The following is a 16,627-nucleotide window of genomic DNA, read 5'->3' as shown; positions in this document are numbered from 1 at the left end:
CCCATACGATGCCATATCATGCAGTTTGAGGATTTGGGAATATGGGGTTCTTAGGAAATGAAACTCTGGTCATCTCTGGTTTATAATTGAGGCGGAAACATTAGAATACTGGGTGAGTATGAAACGTAAAGAATGGAGTAAAGTTACATAATCAAGTATCATGGTCCCAGGCTATGATCTGAAGGCACGTGAGGCCAGCACGCTGCTGAAGCTAAGCAGGTTCAGGTCTGGTCAGTGCCTGGATAGGAGACCGCCTGGGAACCATATGTAAGCCGCCTTGGGTTTCTATCATGAAAAGAAAGGTGGGGTATAAATGTAATAAATAAATAATAAATAAATAAAGTAGATTAGTTAATACATCCCTTGATTGTTCTAAGGCTCAGTCCTTAACTCACTTACCTGGGAATTAGCCACATTGCACTCAACATAATCTATCTATCTATTAGTAAGTAAGTAAGTAAGTAAGTAAATAAATAAATAAATAAATAAATAAACATTTCTTACCCCCCCCCCCAGCATAACATCCCAGGATGGGTTACAACAACATATTATGCATTTATAAAAACAAATAACACAATCTCAATTATAAAATGCATAAAATCATTCAAAATGGAACAGAACACTATATATGATTGGACTGTAAATCTTCTAACCAGTTTCAAAGAAAGAAAGAAAATAAATGATATTTACTCTTAATCATGCAAATAATATGAAAGAAAATATGAAGGCAGGTTAACCCTTACATCAACAAGTCCACCAATTTTAGTACAATATTATAGACTGAAAAGCTCTATTCTGTTGATGCTGCAAGTCAGATGGCTGCAGCCTTATATGACCGGCAAAGTGAAATATGTAGTGCATTTCAGCATATTTGATTGTCTTTACAGTTACTAGCATATCACTCAGTAGTGTAGTGGCAAATTCAGATGTGCAGGGTCCCTTCATGATAGTCTCATTACACCCTCTCACAACCAAGTCCCCTTTTCCACTTTCCCTTGTCTCCCTTGTTCTCCATGTTGTCTCCAAGTCCATTCTCCACTACAACAGACATCCCTAGGAGCCAATCAGCATGAAAGGAAAGGCTATATGTTAGCTACTGAGAAAAGTCTTCTCAGTGGCCAACTCACCTCCTTTCACTCTGAATGGCTCCAATCAAACAAAATGACAAGGACATACTGGGGCCCTGATGGCTCAGCTGAGACCAGTGCAAGCGAAGCTGGCAGAAGCTGGCAAAAGGAATGTTCCAGGGGTGTGTTGAGGGCAGAATTGAGGGGAGGGGAACTTATACCACATCCTGAATACATTTGACTCAATCCTGCGGCCACCAATCCCAGCAGACACTACACCAGGAAAAAGGGGTGGCCAAAGGAAACATACATTTTGTTTGCTTCCAATGAGTTCTGTTGGTGCAGCCAGAGTTCTCCCCTTCCAAGGACTCCTGATTGGAGGAAGGATGTGGTGCAACTTTACACTGCCTTCCTTTCCATTGGCTCCACATATGCCAGGCTCTTCCAAGTAGGATTGCTCTGCCAGAGATTTCTGCAATCCTGCGCATGCTTATCAGAAGACGAACTGAACACAGCAGGGTCTGTGTATGTGTAAACATGATTGATTGTGCTATAAATAGCAGCACTGGCCATGTTCAGTGCAGAAACTTTAAAAAATAGCATGAATGGCCCACGAGGGCTCCCCATCCAAAATTAGTGTGCCCTACAAAAAAGTTTGTTGTGAGAACATGGGAATGAAAGGGATAAGGAATATAAGGGTCAAAAATACATGAGATATCAGAACACAGTTCAACAGATGCATAATGGGATAAAACCTATTTCCATTAATCAGACCGTGTTGAAAACCCGTGGAATAATTTGGCTACCTAACAGGTACTTATTTCACTCAATACATTTATTTCACTCAATCACTGACAAACTGAAGCAGCAGCATAGCTTTTCGGCAGCTGCTATGTCAGTGTATACACTGAAATTCATTAATTTTTGTCATTTTGGGGAGAGGTACGTTTTCTGGATAATTCACCACACAACTCTGATGTAAAGTTGCAGTTTATTATTATTCTATTGATGTTGGAAGTAAGATGACAGCAGCCTTATATGACTGCAAAGTGAAATATTTAGTGCATGTCGGCATATTTGCCAATTCTTCAACAGTGAATTAAAAATTCTTAAAATCAGAACACAAGAAACGTTGACCGATAGTTATTAACTTGCATCCATCACAAACTGCAAGGGTTTGGGGGCCAAAAACCACATAAACAACCAACATTTATTTATTTATTAAATTTATACCCCACCCTTCCTCCCAGTAGGAGCCTAGCGTGGCAAACAAAAACACTAAAATTTATTTATTTATTTATTGCATTTGTATACCGCCCCATAGCTGAAGCTCTCTCGGCAGTTTACAACAATTAAAAACATTAAAAACAAATATACAAATTTAAACACGTATTTTTTAAAAAGCAACTTAAAAACACATACTAAAATGCCTGGGAGAAGAGGAAAGCCTTGACCTGGTGCCGAAAAGATAACAGTGTTGGTGCCAGGCGCACCTCATCAGGAAGATAATTCCATAATTTGGGGCCACCACTGAGAAGGCCCTCTCCCTTGTTGCCAGTCTCCCAGCTTCCCTCCGAGTAGGCACCTGGAGGAGGGTCTTGGATGTTGAGCATACTGTATGGGTGGGTTCGTATCGGGAGAGGCGTTCCATCAGATATTGTGGTCCTAAGCCATGTTAGGCTTTATAGGTTAAAACCAGCACCTTGAATCAAGCTCAGAAACATTCAGGCAGCCAACGCAAGCGGGCCAGAATCAGTTTTATATGCTCGAACCATCTGGTCCCTGTTACCAATCTGGCCATTGCATTTTGCACAAGCTGCAGCTTCTGAACCATCTTCAAAGGCAGCCCCACGTAGAGTGCATTGCAGTAATCTAATTTGGAGGTTACCAGAGCATGGACAACTGAAGCTAGGTTATCCCTATCCAGATAGAGATGTAGTTGGGCCACCAATCCAAGCTGGTAGAAGGCACTCCGTGCCACTGAGGCTACCTAAGCCTCAAGTGACAGAGATGGTTCTAGGAGAACCCCCAAGCTATGAACTCAGGGAGAGTGCAACCCCATCCAGGACAGGTTGGACATCCACCATCCGGTCAGAAGAACCACCCACTAGCAGCATCTCAGTCTTGTCTGGACTGAGTCTCAGCTTATTAGCCCTCATCCAGTCCATTGTCACAGTCAGGCACTGGTTCAGCACATTGACAGCCTCACCTGAAGAAGGTGAAAAAGACAAATAGAGCTGCGTGTCATCAGCATACTGATGGCAACGCACTCCAAAGCTCCAGATGACAGCACCCAAAGGTTTCATGTCGATGTTGAACAGCATGGGGGACAGAATGGACCATTGGTCTCACCTGAAGGGTGATTTTCATATGAGGACGGCCATCACTGCGGGTATTAGCTCCACCTATCGTGCGAAGGCAAGAATGTTTTTGAAGTCAAGACTAGGGGCGTCAGGCCCCTCCCACTCTCCAGTTCATTCACAGCGAGTCTATAGAGAAATATCTAAAAATACAAGAACAGGGCCAACAGGCCTGCCAGCAAGAAAACAACATGCATAATAACATGACTCTAACATAGCGATATAACAGAACTAGCAGTCTTGACTTCACTAGTAACTTTAAATGCAATAGCGTAACAGTAATATATAACGGTTTAGTAAAATATCTATACATCCTCCAACTGGGAGGGTCGTGATGGCCATCCTCATATGAAAATCACCCTTCAGGTGAGACCAATGGTCCATTTTCCATATGAGGCCGGCCATCACTGCGGGATGTACCAAAGCAGCCCATAATAGGGAGGGACCACCCACATGCTAATTGTCATTAAGAACCTGTTGCAACACTTGTCTGCCAAAAGAAGCATCGGCAGAGGCATAACGATCTATTTTATAATGCCTTATAAACGAGTGTGGAGTAGACCAAACAGCTGCTCTGCAAATATCAGCAACAGGAGCGTTGGTAGCAAAGGCAGCAGAAGTAGCCGCTGACCTGGTGGAAAGAGCTGTGATACTATCAGGAACTGGAAGCTGAAGAGCTTCATAAACTAAAGCAATACAGGCTCGCAACCAGCGGGATAATGTAGAATTAGTTACTTTATGCCCCATAGACCTTGGATGAAAGGATACAAACAGAGACTCCGTTCGTCGAAGCTCCTGGGTCCTAGACAGGTAGGTCTTGAGAGCTCTCCGAACATCCAACGAATGCCAAGCCTTCTCTAGAGGATGGGTAGGGTTCGGGCAAAATGAAGGGAGTACAATGTCCTGATTGCAATGAAAAACTGAATTGACCTTGGGACGGAAGGAAGGATCAGTTTTCAGCACAACAGAGTCCTTGTGAAAGATACAGAGATGGCGGGCAGAAGACAATGCGCCCAGTTCCGAAACTCGTCTGGCAGAAGTGATGGCGACCAGGAACAAGACCTTGAAGGACAATAGATGTAAGGGCACCGTCCTAAGGGGTTCAAACGGAGGGCGTTGTAAAGCTTGTAGAACCTTGGGCAGATTCCATGAGGGAAAACGGTGGACTACAGCCGGTGAACATAAAGCAGTGCCTCTGAGGAAGCGTTTAATAAACGGATGTGAGGAAATAGGGGCACCAGTGGAGGACACTGAAAGAATGGACGACAGAGTAGACGCATGTCGACGTAGAGTGTTGGGTCTGAGTCCCATCATAAAGCCGTTATGAAGATATTGCAGCACCTGATGCATAGTGGCCTGGGATGGATCACAGTGGTGAGAGTGGCACCACTTGGAGAAAGCCACCCAAGTATGTTGATAAATACGGGTGGTAGATGGTCGTCTCGAGGCTAAGATAATATCAATAACAGTGTCAGACAGGCCAGCCAACCTCAAATGTCCCCGTTCAAAAGCCACGCTGTTAGATTGAGCCAAGTGGGGTCCTGATGCCATACTGGACCCTGGGATAGAAGATCTGGCCTGACTGGAAGTGTCCAAGGATCCATCACCGACATTCCAAGAAGATCCGAGAACCACGGTCGGCATGGCCAATATGGTGCTATCAAAACCAAATGTGCCCTCTCGCTCCGCGCCTTCCGCAAGGTTTTGGCTAACATTGGTATCGGAGGGAAGGCGTATAAAAGACCGTCTGGCCACGGTATTGACAGAGCATCCACTGCTTCCGCTGTTGTGTCCAGGTATCGGGCAAAGTACCTGGGAAGCTGGTAATTGCAACTGGAAGCAAACAGGTCTATTGAGAAGACGCCGAACTGACGCTGGAGACGCTGGAAAATGGTTGGATGAAGTTTCCATTCTCCCGGAAAAACCTGTTGTCTGCTGAGCCAATCTGCTGTCACATTCCAAATCCCTCTGAGATGTTCTGCTTTCAGGGATTGTAGATGTTGTTCTGCCCAGATGAAGATGAGGGAAGCTAGATCCTGCAGAGAACTGGACCTGGTGCCCCCCTGTCTGTTCAAAGGTGATTTTACACACATGTTGTCCGTTCGAATGAGGACATGGTCCAAAGGGAACAGAGACTGAAAATGAAGTAGAGCTAAGTGGACCGCCTTTAGCTCCAGCCAATTGATGCTCTGAGTCTGCTCTGCTGTGGACCAAACCCCCTGAATGTACTGGGAGTTGCAGTGTGCTCCCCAGCTGATGAGACTGGCATCCGAGGTGACAACAGTCCTGCGAGGTTCTCTGAACGGAGTGCCCCTGGAAAGATGTTGGACCCTCGTCCACCAGCGGAATGAAAGGCGCAGTGCGGGGCTCAGAGGAACTGTGCGATGATTGGAGTTGGCAATGTCCTGTTGAAAGGGCAACAAAGCCCACTGAAGGTGGCGAGAGTGGGCTTGAGCCCATGGCACAATATGGATAGTAGAGATGAACATTCCGAGCGCCCTGGCTAGAAGCATGAAGTCTGCGGTTGTTTGTTGCATCAAGGCCCTCACGATGTTTGTGATGGCAGTTATGCGATCTGGAGACAGAAACACCATCGCCTGCAGGGTGTCCAACATCACCCCTAGATGTAGTAGGCATTGGGTCGGTTGAAGATGGCTTTTGTCGAAGTTGACAAGCCAGCCGTAAGCCTGCAAAACACTGAGGGTGAGCGTTAAATGACGATGAGCCAGCTCCTCAGAGCTTGCCCGTATTAAAATATTGTCCAGATATGGGTAGAGATGGACCCCTTGAATTCGGAGGTAAGCCACTAAGATGAGAAGCATTTTGGTAAATACTCTCGGAGCAGAGGAGAGGCCGAACGGCATCGCTGTATATTGAAAATGCTGGGGGCCAAAAGCAAACCGAAGGAACTTTCTGTGGGCTATGCAAATGGGCACATGGAGATACGCTTCCTTTAGGTCGATAGAAACCAGGAAGTCTCCTTCTTGCAGGCTTTCAGTAATGGAGTGGAGGGATTCCATTTTGAATCTGCGGTATGTTACAAAACGGTTGACAAACTTGAGGTCCAATACCACCCTCCATGACAAATCTCGTTTGGGCACAGCAAACAGGAGGGAGTACACCCGTTCCGACCTCTCTGTTGTAGGGACTGGGTCTATCGCCGCTATGTCCAAGAGGTGATGTATAGCTGTGTGCATGATGCTGTGCCTGGCCGGCGCCCTGGGACAAGGGGATAGATTGAATTTGTCTGGTGGAGTCGCCCAAAACTCTATTGTATAGCCGGAACAAAAGAGGTCCCTGATCCAGGCGACCTTAGTCAAACGCAGCCACTGGTCTCCAAACATAAGTAGTCTGCCACCAACAGGAAGTGCATTAGTACTGTTTGCGCTGGCGAGACCCTCCCCTATATGAGGACGATGAGGTACCTCTGCACCCTTGGTACTGACCTCTCCCCTGGAAACGTCAGTTCCAGGTTCCCCTGAAGGAATTGGAGTCATAGGATCAGAAGTCGCAGCCTCGGCCTCCTGGCCGCGTTCCTCGAAAGGGCTGGTTAGTGCGGAAGGGGGGAAATCGCCTGAAAGGCCTATGATCGATGTTCTTGACAGTGGCTAAAACCGGTTTGTGAGCGTCTTTGGGATCAACCAGCACTGCCTTTAGAGCTTCCTCGCCGAAGAGCAAAGAGCCGGAGTAAGGAGCCCTAGAAAGATTCACTCTGGCCGTAGAGTCAGCTTGCCAGTGGCGAAGCCAGAGGATCCGTCGTGCGACTATCTGAGCCGTCATGGCTCGTGCCCCCAGTTGAGTGGCATCCAAAGTGGCATCAGCTACAAACGCCGCTGTCTTGCGCAACTTTATCAGTGACCTTCTGAGAGAAACAGGATCAGGGTTAGGGTCCTCTAGAAGATCATCCAGCCACATCATTACTGCCCTAGAGAAGACGGAAGCTGATGCGGAGGCTCGCATGGAGAAAGCAGTGGCCTCATGATTTTTGTGGAGAGCGAAGTCTAATCTTCACTCAGTAGCATCCTTTAGTTGGGATTCTCCTTCCCTAGGCAAAAGAGATCACGAAACTAGGCTAGCGATCGGCTCGTCTATGCCGGGGACGGCCAGCTTGGTGGCAAAGTCAGGAGCTAGGGGGTAAAGTTTGTCAGCCAGGTTCTTGAAGAGGCGAGTTTGGAATGGATGAGACCATTCGTCAGTGGCCAGTTTAGAGATGGGATCCGGCACCGGGATGTAATGCTCAGTTGGTGCAGGGGATTTGAGAACCCTGGCCCCCTTAATAGCCGGAGCGGTAGCTGTTGGGGGCACAGCTTGGAGACCAAGGGTGTTAACTACTCTGTGAGCTAGAGGCTGATAATCTGAGGCATTAAACAAGCGATACGATGTATCCTCCTCATGTTCCGAATAGTCACTCCATTCGTCTCCTTCAGCATGATCAGCAAAGGTTGACTCCTCCCCATACGAAGCGTCATCAATACATCTGCCTCTAGCTACGTCAAAAGGATTTGGGGAGCAGGAAGGATTTGCCTCATGACATACACGTTGGTCCATAGTGCGTTGAGGTATGGTGGGAACTTGTGGTGGTGACTGCATTTGAGTGAAAAATGACAGCATGCCCTGAAATTGCAAAAGAAAATCATGAGAGAGCTGCAGCCCCGTTGAAGCAGATGGTTGTGCCTGAGTAGGTGGCTCAGTGGGCTGAGCCGGAGGATAAGCCCTGGGCGGCAACACGGGAGGAGGCTGGCTAAGTGTTGGCTGAGTAGGAAAGCCAGCAAAGTCCTCCTCATCAGAAGAAGCAGCGGGGGAATGAAATATATCCGTTAGCTGTTCCTGGACTGCTGTGGTGGGGGTCGGAACAGAAGCATAGCGTGGACGCTTGGGTTTGCTGTGGCTGGAAAGATGTTTAGTCTTAGCCAGTGCTTTGGCATGCTTAGTCTTAGTCACCTTAGATGGTTGTGGCTTGGCTGTCTGAGACATGTCTGGCTGTTCCGCCATCTTATATTCACTATGGGTGCAGTACACGGCCACAGCGGGGGCAGAATGTAGAGACCCGAACAGGCGCAGTACACAGCCACAGAGGGGGCAGAATGTACAGTATAGACCGCCCTGGTACACGGCCATGGAGGGGGCAGAATGTACAGTTCAAATAAGTTGTTTTTTGTACAGAAGCAACTGGCTGGGCGACGGTCACGAGTTGGGCAGAATGTGCAGATCAAAGAGCAGCGGAGGTACGGTCAGTAGCTGCAGAGGGCCAATGTTGCAATAGGCAGCAGTATGAGTCAGTGAGAGAGGAACTCTGTAGAGCTAACTAGTCCTATCTGAAAACTCACATACAAGAAAGCCTGCTCAAGGTAAGAAGCCCCCTTTATTTAGTTCAGGAAAGACGAAACAAAAAGGGCGGGAAAAATGGGACAAACAAAATGGCGCCTGTAAAGGGAGCGGGAAAAAGAACACTGAAAATGGCGGAGGAAGAGGAGTAATGGCGGACGCTGAGGCGACAGCGAACTGACCGAAAGACTGCCTAGCACAGTCTCAAGAGCATGCGATGGCCGTGTCTGAGAGGCCCAATCGCGGCTCGTAATAGCGAGCACCGTAGCAGCTAAGGGAGCGGTAGTGGAAGCAGCCGCCGCCGCCGACTACAGAGACTTTCGCAGCGAGAACTTAAAGCCACAAGTCTGGGTGCGACAGCCGGGACTTAGAAGCAGTTCAACGGATAAAAAAATCTCCAAGGTGAGAGCCGCAGCCGCAGGCTCCCGGAGTGAATTTTAACGGTACATCCGCGAGGCAAAATGCCGCGGCAGAGCTCGGGAAGGCAGCAAAAACAAACAACCTCCTAGGGGAAGAGTGAATCGTGAAGGCACGAAACAAACGAGGGGTAAAGCAGGGAGCTGCAGCCGCAAGCTCCCGCTAAAAAATGGAGAGAACCGCAGCCGCGGTCTCTCTAAGATCTAAGGCTAAAAAGCCAGGGAAAGAAACGGCCCGGGCAAGGAAGAACCCCCCCCAAGGGAATTCCCCACGAATTTCAGACCAACAGTGTTAAATACAAGACAGAGGGAAGGGAAGCACTTGGATACACACAAACGACAATACCCTCACACCCTGTCAGACAAATACACAAACAAACACAAAAGACTTAGCTAAATGCTACGCTATAGAAATCTCAATCTTGTTCGTACGAAGGCAAGATGAACTGGAGAGTGGGAGGGGCCTGACGCCCCTAGTCTTGACTTCAAAAACATTCTTGCCTTCGCACGATAGGTGGAGCTAATACCCGCAGTGATGGCCGGCCTCATATGGAAAACTCACCACTGCGGAACCCCATACTGGAGAGTCCAGGGTGCCGAGCAATGCTCCCCAAGCACCATCTTCTGGACCCGACCCACCAAGTAGGAGCGGAACCACCACCATGCAGTCCCTCCCACTCCCAACTCAGCCAGTCTTCCCAGAAGGATACCATGGTCAATGGTATCGAAAGCTGCTGAGAGATCAAGGAGAATCAACAGAGTCACACTCCCCCTGTCTCTCTCCCGACAAAGGTCATCATACAGGGCGACCAAGGCTGTTTCTGTGCCAAAACCAGGCCTGAAACCCGACTGACATGGATCCACATAATTGGTCTCATCCAAGAGTGTCTGGAGCTGGCCCACAACCACTCGTTCAAGGCCTTTGCCCAGGAATGGAACATTTGCTACCGGCCTATAGTTATTAAGATTTTCTGGGTCCAGGGAGGGTCTCTTCAGGAGTGGTCTCACTACCGCCTCTTTCAGGCAGCCAGGGATCACCCCCTCTCGCAGAGAGGCATTAATCACCCTGGCCCCGACGGCTGTTCCATCCCTGCTAGCTTTTATTAGCCAAGAAGGGCAGGGATCCAGCACAGAAGTGGTTGCACGAACCTGTCTAAGCACCTTGTCAACGTCCTCAAGCTGCACCAACTGAAACTCATCCAAGAAATCTGAACAAGGCTGTGCTCTGGATACCCTGCTTGATTCACCTGCTATAACACTGGAGTCTAAGTCCTGGCAGATGCTAAAGATTTTTTCCTGGAAGTGCCTAGCAAATTCATTACAGCGGGCCTCAGATGGTTCTACCATGTCCTTGGGGCCAGTGTGTAATAGTCCCCAGACAATTTTGAAGAGTTCCGCTGGGCAGCAAATTGATTATTTGATAAAAACACTCTAAAACATCATAAAGACAAAACAAAACATCTTTAAAAACATCTTTTTAAAAAAGCTTTTGAAACATCTTTAAAAGCAAGTTATGGATTGTTTCTGTTACTTACGGATGCATCTGGAAAAAGTAGGGTCTGGCACAAATCCCATTTTGCAGGTACACCTATAGCTGCCCATGGTATTCAAACACTCACCATTAGGGCATACCCCTTGTAGCTGGCATTCATTAATATCTGAAAAGGAACATGAGTAGCATCAGTGAAACAATGGATCCACAAAAACAGCTCCACATAAGCACCTGCGATTAGGCTATATTATCTCCTAGAATGCATGAATATTCAGAGCTGGTTCCTTTTTTTCCTTTGTGCTCTTAAAACACATGTAGGAAACCATCCAGAAAATAGGAAAAGATGCATCATTTGGTAATGTATAGATGAATCAGATACAAGTTTCAGAATCAGCTTAAAGATAAATACAAAAGTATAGATACAACATAACAAATGCTAGGCAAGTGTTAGTAAATCATTTAAGCAAGCGTAAGAGAAATAAAATATTGCCCAGGAGGAAATAATTGTGACAAAATGCAGTGAGACCTGTGTTGTGTTTAATTAAATTATTTCCTGTATCTACTGAAATATGTTTCATGTGATGGCAAGCTATAACTGACCATTTCCCCCATATGCGTACAATAAAAAGGGTGTGTGTGTCGTTTGCATGTTAATTCTTACCTGAAAATATAACTCACATAGGAATTTTCAGAGCTTGGAAAAGTTACTTTTATGAACTACAACTCCCATCAGCCCCAGCCAGCATGGCCACTGGATTAGGCTGATGAGAGTTGTAGTTTTAAAAAGTAACTTTTCCAAGCTCTGGGAATTTGACATGTAAACTGGCAAATCCATTCACACATTACGAAGATGTGCATCTACTGTCATTTTCTGACCACTGCCTTACATGAGTTTTTTAAAATTGAGGTGGTGCAAGGTAACACAGAAGTTCATTCTTGTGAGAAAATCATTCTAGCTCTTGACGTGTTAATTTTTTAAAGAGCCAATGATAAACATATGGTGTGGGTGGGGGATGGGGAACAAAGTCTTATTTTAATCCCATTTTTAAAAAATTCACATATTATTATTATTATTAAATTTATTTATACCTCCCTTTTGGCCAAAGGCCCTCAACGCAGCTTACAAAGAAAAATAAACACAAATATAAAGATACATCAATAAAAGCAACACAATTTACAAAAATTAAACTAAATAACCAATTATTATTATTTGTTATTGTTATTAAATAATTTGATGATGATGATGATGATAAATTAAAGTAAGCATCCTATGTACATTTCACAAACAGTTCTACACAAAGGACCTCAGTAATTGCCTAAGGAAGGTGTAGGAAACCTTTGGCCCTCCAGATGTTACTGAACTCCCATCATTCCTGGCCATTCGCTATGCTTGCTGGGGTTGACAGGAGCTGTAGTTCAGCAACATCCGGAGGGCCAAAGGTTCTTCACACCTGACCTAATTTCAGAAGCACATAATATTCACTCTTTCTAAAAATAGGAATACGTAGTTTGTTTAACATGTAGATAAAAAAAATAGAATTTGTAAAAATTAAACCTTAGCTATAACACCTCTTGTGGACTGAAAATCAATGGGACTTCTGCATAAAGTGTAGTATAGGATTAGATTATTAGAAAATAATGCTCTTAGATGTGCTTTCTTCATTTTTGCAAAGACAAACCAAAACACTTTGGTTCCTGAGGCAGGAAATCCAAAAACTATCTAGCATGCTAGTCAACATATAATAACAGCATAAATAATTGATATTTTACTGTCCTGCACTACTCCTCCAAAATGTGATGCATGAGGAGGACTGTCTTTCCATTCCCAGTGGTTTGCTTGCTCTTCAGTACAGTGCAGTTGCTATCCAGTGAGACCCCTCTGGAAATGAGCTTTCTGAAGAAGTCAGATTACAAAGCTACTACTGTGCTTTCAACAAATCTCAAAAGCCTACTGTGCAAAAAGCAGATCTTGGAAAAGTTACTTTTTTTAACTACAACCCCCATCAGACCAATCCAGTGGCCATGCTGGCTGGGGCTGATGGGAGTTGTAGTTCAAAAAAAGTAACTTTTCCAAGCTCTGGCAAAAAGTACAGTGGCCATGGACTGCACTATGTGTAGTATTCCTTTAGATAATCCAGTCCTTGGAGATTCATAATAGCTGTTAAGCTATTATGCTGACTGAGCTAAATGTATCCTAAATTGATTAAGGACTAGGAAAAACAAAGAAAGGAAGACATCAGGTATTCTCTATACTTTCTAGAGATACTTATGTATTTTTATCTATTTTAATTTTTTGTGTTTTTTGTGTGTAAGATTTTATTGTGAGCCGCCCCGAATGCCCTATTTTAGGGTAGAAGGGTAGGATAGAAAAATTATCATCATCATCACATGATCTTGTCTCTTCTAGGTGCAGGAGCTCTTGAGCAACCAATCACCTCTTCAGGATATGGAAATTCTACTCAGGGACCCACGCAACAGAATGGGCCCAAGAATTTAAAAAAGTGGGGAATGGCCATTGGAAGTGTTGTCTGACTACTATATTCTAGACTACTACCTCAAACAGTTCTGACCTTTCCCCTTCACTGCCCCTTATGCCTAGAACTGCCTTTCTGAATATATTTTGTGATACCACATCTCTTCCTTCATATCCTCTCTCTAACAGCACAACACTATAAATATCTATTCAGAAGTAAGTCTCATTGATTTTAATAGGGATTAGTCCCAGGTAAGTGGGTATAGGACTGCAACCTAAGTTCTTAAACCCTTGGCACAAGCCCTTAGTACTCTTCACCTGCTGAAACTGAGCACAAATACATGTAACTGAAATAAATGCATACCTCCATCTCCCCCAACCTTTCTTCTTTGTGCTGATTTCTAGATTTTAATGTACTTGGTAAAGTGGCCTGTTCTCTTGTATTTTGCAGAGTGCCATGCACTAATGGCACCATTATGATGGTGATGATTTAGGGGCATCAGAGTTTGGAGGGTTATTGATACATATATTGCAGATATGTAGCTAAACAATAGTGGCTTGCCTAAGACCAGGTTGGAGTGAGATTTTAATTGGTTATTTTGCAGTTAACAGCTCAGCCTCTTTATCGTTTCACTAGTTCCTGAAAAAATCCATACTAAAGCTTCTATTTTGTTGTTGTTAATACTTTATAAGTCCACTCACAATAGACTTCGCAAAAAAGAAGAAGATGCTTTTAACAGTGTACTTAAATGACTAATTTTCAAAGCTGGTTAATCCATTTTCTTCCTCTGGTTTGCATTACATTTATGAAGATAAATGTACTCAAAAGCCTGATAGTTCCAAAGCATGAGTTTGAGGGATGGTAGAATGAGATACATCAAAGACTTGGCAATGAATTTTTTTTTTGATGGTCTGGAAAGGAAGAGTTTCAGAAGCGCTTTCAAAGACAGCAATTTTCCCAAACTAGGAAGAAATACAACATATATATCTAGTCTTATGTTAGGATCATTAAACAGTGGGTGGTCTCTAATAAATGCACCCACACAACGGGAAAAAATCCTGAACATAACTGGATACTATTATTTGAAGCAGCAACTCAAACATGCCCATGTCACACATCAGAAAGGGAGGGAGATATAAGAATGGGGAGGAGTGGAGTCATATTAGCCAATCTTTCTGATAAATATCCATGCAAAACTCTTTACTGCAATATTGTCTAAGAGATTGGCTGGTATCATACCTTACAACCTCCACCCAGATCAAATAGGCTTTATCAGGAATAGGACCACCATGGATATTATTTGTAGACTTTTCAATGCCATCCATCACAGCAAATGCTCCAAACAACCACTGACTATCTTATCTCTGGATGCTAGCAGGGCATTTGATAAACTCATCTGGAAATTCTTATTCACTGTATTGAAAAAAAAATTAAACTGGGAAACATATTCATTTCTACTGTCCAAATACTCTATAGGTTGTGTAAGAGTAAACAGAGGAGACTCAGGATGGTTCAGCATTGCCAGGGGCACAAAGCAGGGATGCCCATTGTCATCCCTGCTCTTTGCCCTGGCAATGGAACCCCTAGCACAGGCTCTAAGGGAAGATGATATCATGCACGGACTAAAAATTAGAGGCAAAACTCACCTAATAAATTTATTTGCAGATGACATTGCTATCATGGTATCTAACCTGGATCATGGTATCTAACCCAGATCAGCCAAACTGATTACTATAATCAAATAATATGGAAATCTGGCTGGTATACAAATAAACTTTGACAAATCAGAAATTATGTGCCTGAATATGGCCTCAAATCTCCAACAACTCATTCAACAACAGACACATTTAAAAATATGCCCTGTGGCCATCAAATATTTAGGAGTCATTATCCTTAAGATTTTACATAGGACAGGATCCCTTAATTACAAACCTCTAATTAAACACATTAAACAACCACTCCTTATTTGGGAAAACTTACCACTCACAAAGCTAGGCTGAATAGCAACATCACAGATAAAGACTTACTATCAACAATGCAAAAACTATTATTAGAAGCAACAACTGGAACCCTAGACAGTCTCCGCAACATATGGGAACAGGATATTAACACTGAGATTGACCTCACCAAATGGAACTCTGTCTGGGAGAAAAATCCCTTCCACTCTGCTTCAGCCAGGCTGAGAGAGAACTCTTTCAAACTGATTCACAGATGGTACCCGACTCCCCACACCGTCAGCAGAATCACTAAGGATGCTAGATCGTCATTTTGGAGGGGGTGCAGGGAGACAGGTACCTACTTCCATATGTGGTGGATGTGTCCAGTATTCTAGACTTTTTGGAACAAAGTATTCAATGAAATTGGACTCATCACAAAACAACAAATAACACCTGACCTACTTGCAGCTCTCCTTTCAACATCCCAGGGAGACAGAGAGGCTTTGCACTTCAGAGAGTTACTGGTCTCCTTTTTTGTAGCAGCTTGCATCGTTGTGGCATGCCGTTGGAAACAGGTTAATCATGACTTAATGAAAGAATGGTACCAACAAATTTGGGCAACAGCTCTAATGGAGAAACTCATGCAACAACAAAGAAAACGACCTAACCCATCAAAGGAAGATACATTTCACACAAAATGGTACATGTTTATTAACCATATTGCACCAAAGGAACACAACTGGAGACGCCCCTCCACCCATGACTCTCTATGAAGAGATGTTATTGGTTGAAAAATCCCAGAATCATAGCAACCATCACCCTTCTGTATCTCACCCTAACATTCCTTATACCTCTTCTTATTGTCATTTATGTCATGTGTGTATGTATATGAATGTATATATATATGTGCATACATATTTATATTAAAAGTTAAATAGTGATATAATTAGATATTGTTCATATACCCCTCCTCCTCCTTACCAATGCCATATTCTGATCTCTCTCTTCATTCTCCAGCTTCTATTCCTCCCACTCATCTTTCTTTCCTTTCTTCCCTTTCTTCTCTCTGCTCTTTCCCTCCTCCCTCTCCTCTCTCTCTTCTTCCCTCCTTACAACCTACCCACTCCCTTTATTATTGTCATAATATTTATTTTCTAATTATATTGAAATTGTCTCTTTTGAATGTTGAACATCATGTCCCCTTATTTCATGTATATGAAAACCTTTACAATAAACAATTTATTAAAAAAAAGAAAAAGATCTACAATGCATCCAGCACGTGTACAGCTGTCCACTTGGAGTACCTACTTGCCAACCACAGGAACAGTATTGTTTTTGCAGTTAAATGTCAGAATTGGGCCAATGCATTAAGTGTCCTGACAAAAACAGCACCAGAACACATAGAACAGCTGAGGTAGCATATGTAGAATTATGAGAACAATATACCTCATAGCATATTTTCAAAAAGAATGGTAACTCCAAAAGAATGGAAAAGGCAGAGTGCAAATACCATTGGAAAGGACAGAAGTATGCAAGTTCATCACTTCAAACTGGAG

General features: G+C 44.2%; 1 protein-coding gene across 1 annotated transcript in view; it reads right to left on the bottom strand.

Moving 5' to 3' along the window:
• Nucleotides 1-16,627, bottom strand: part of LTBP1 (latent transforming growth factor beta binding protein 1) — a 366,037-nt gene that overhangs the window by 146,140 nt on the left and 203,270 nt on the right. Inside the window, exon 12 of the mRNA XM_061626114.1 lies at nt 10,704-10,826. Within this exon, the coding sequence (XP_061482098.1) occupies nt 10,704-10,826 (123 nt within the window). The remainder of the gene's footprint in view (nt 1-10,703; nt 10,827-16,627) is intronic.

This window comes from Rhineura floridana, chromosome 4 (assembly GCF_030035675.1).
Source record: "Rhineura floridana isolate rRhiFlo1 chromosome 4, rRhiFlo1.hap2, whole genome shotgun sequence".
NCBI lineage: Eukaryota > Metazoa > Chordata > Lepidosauria > Squamata > Rhineuridae > Rhineura > Rhineura floridana.
Note: the sequence above shows the minus strand (reverse complement) of the source record. Positions and strands in the feature narration are given on the sequence as shown.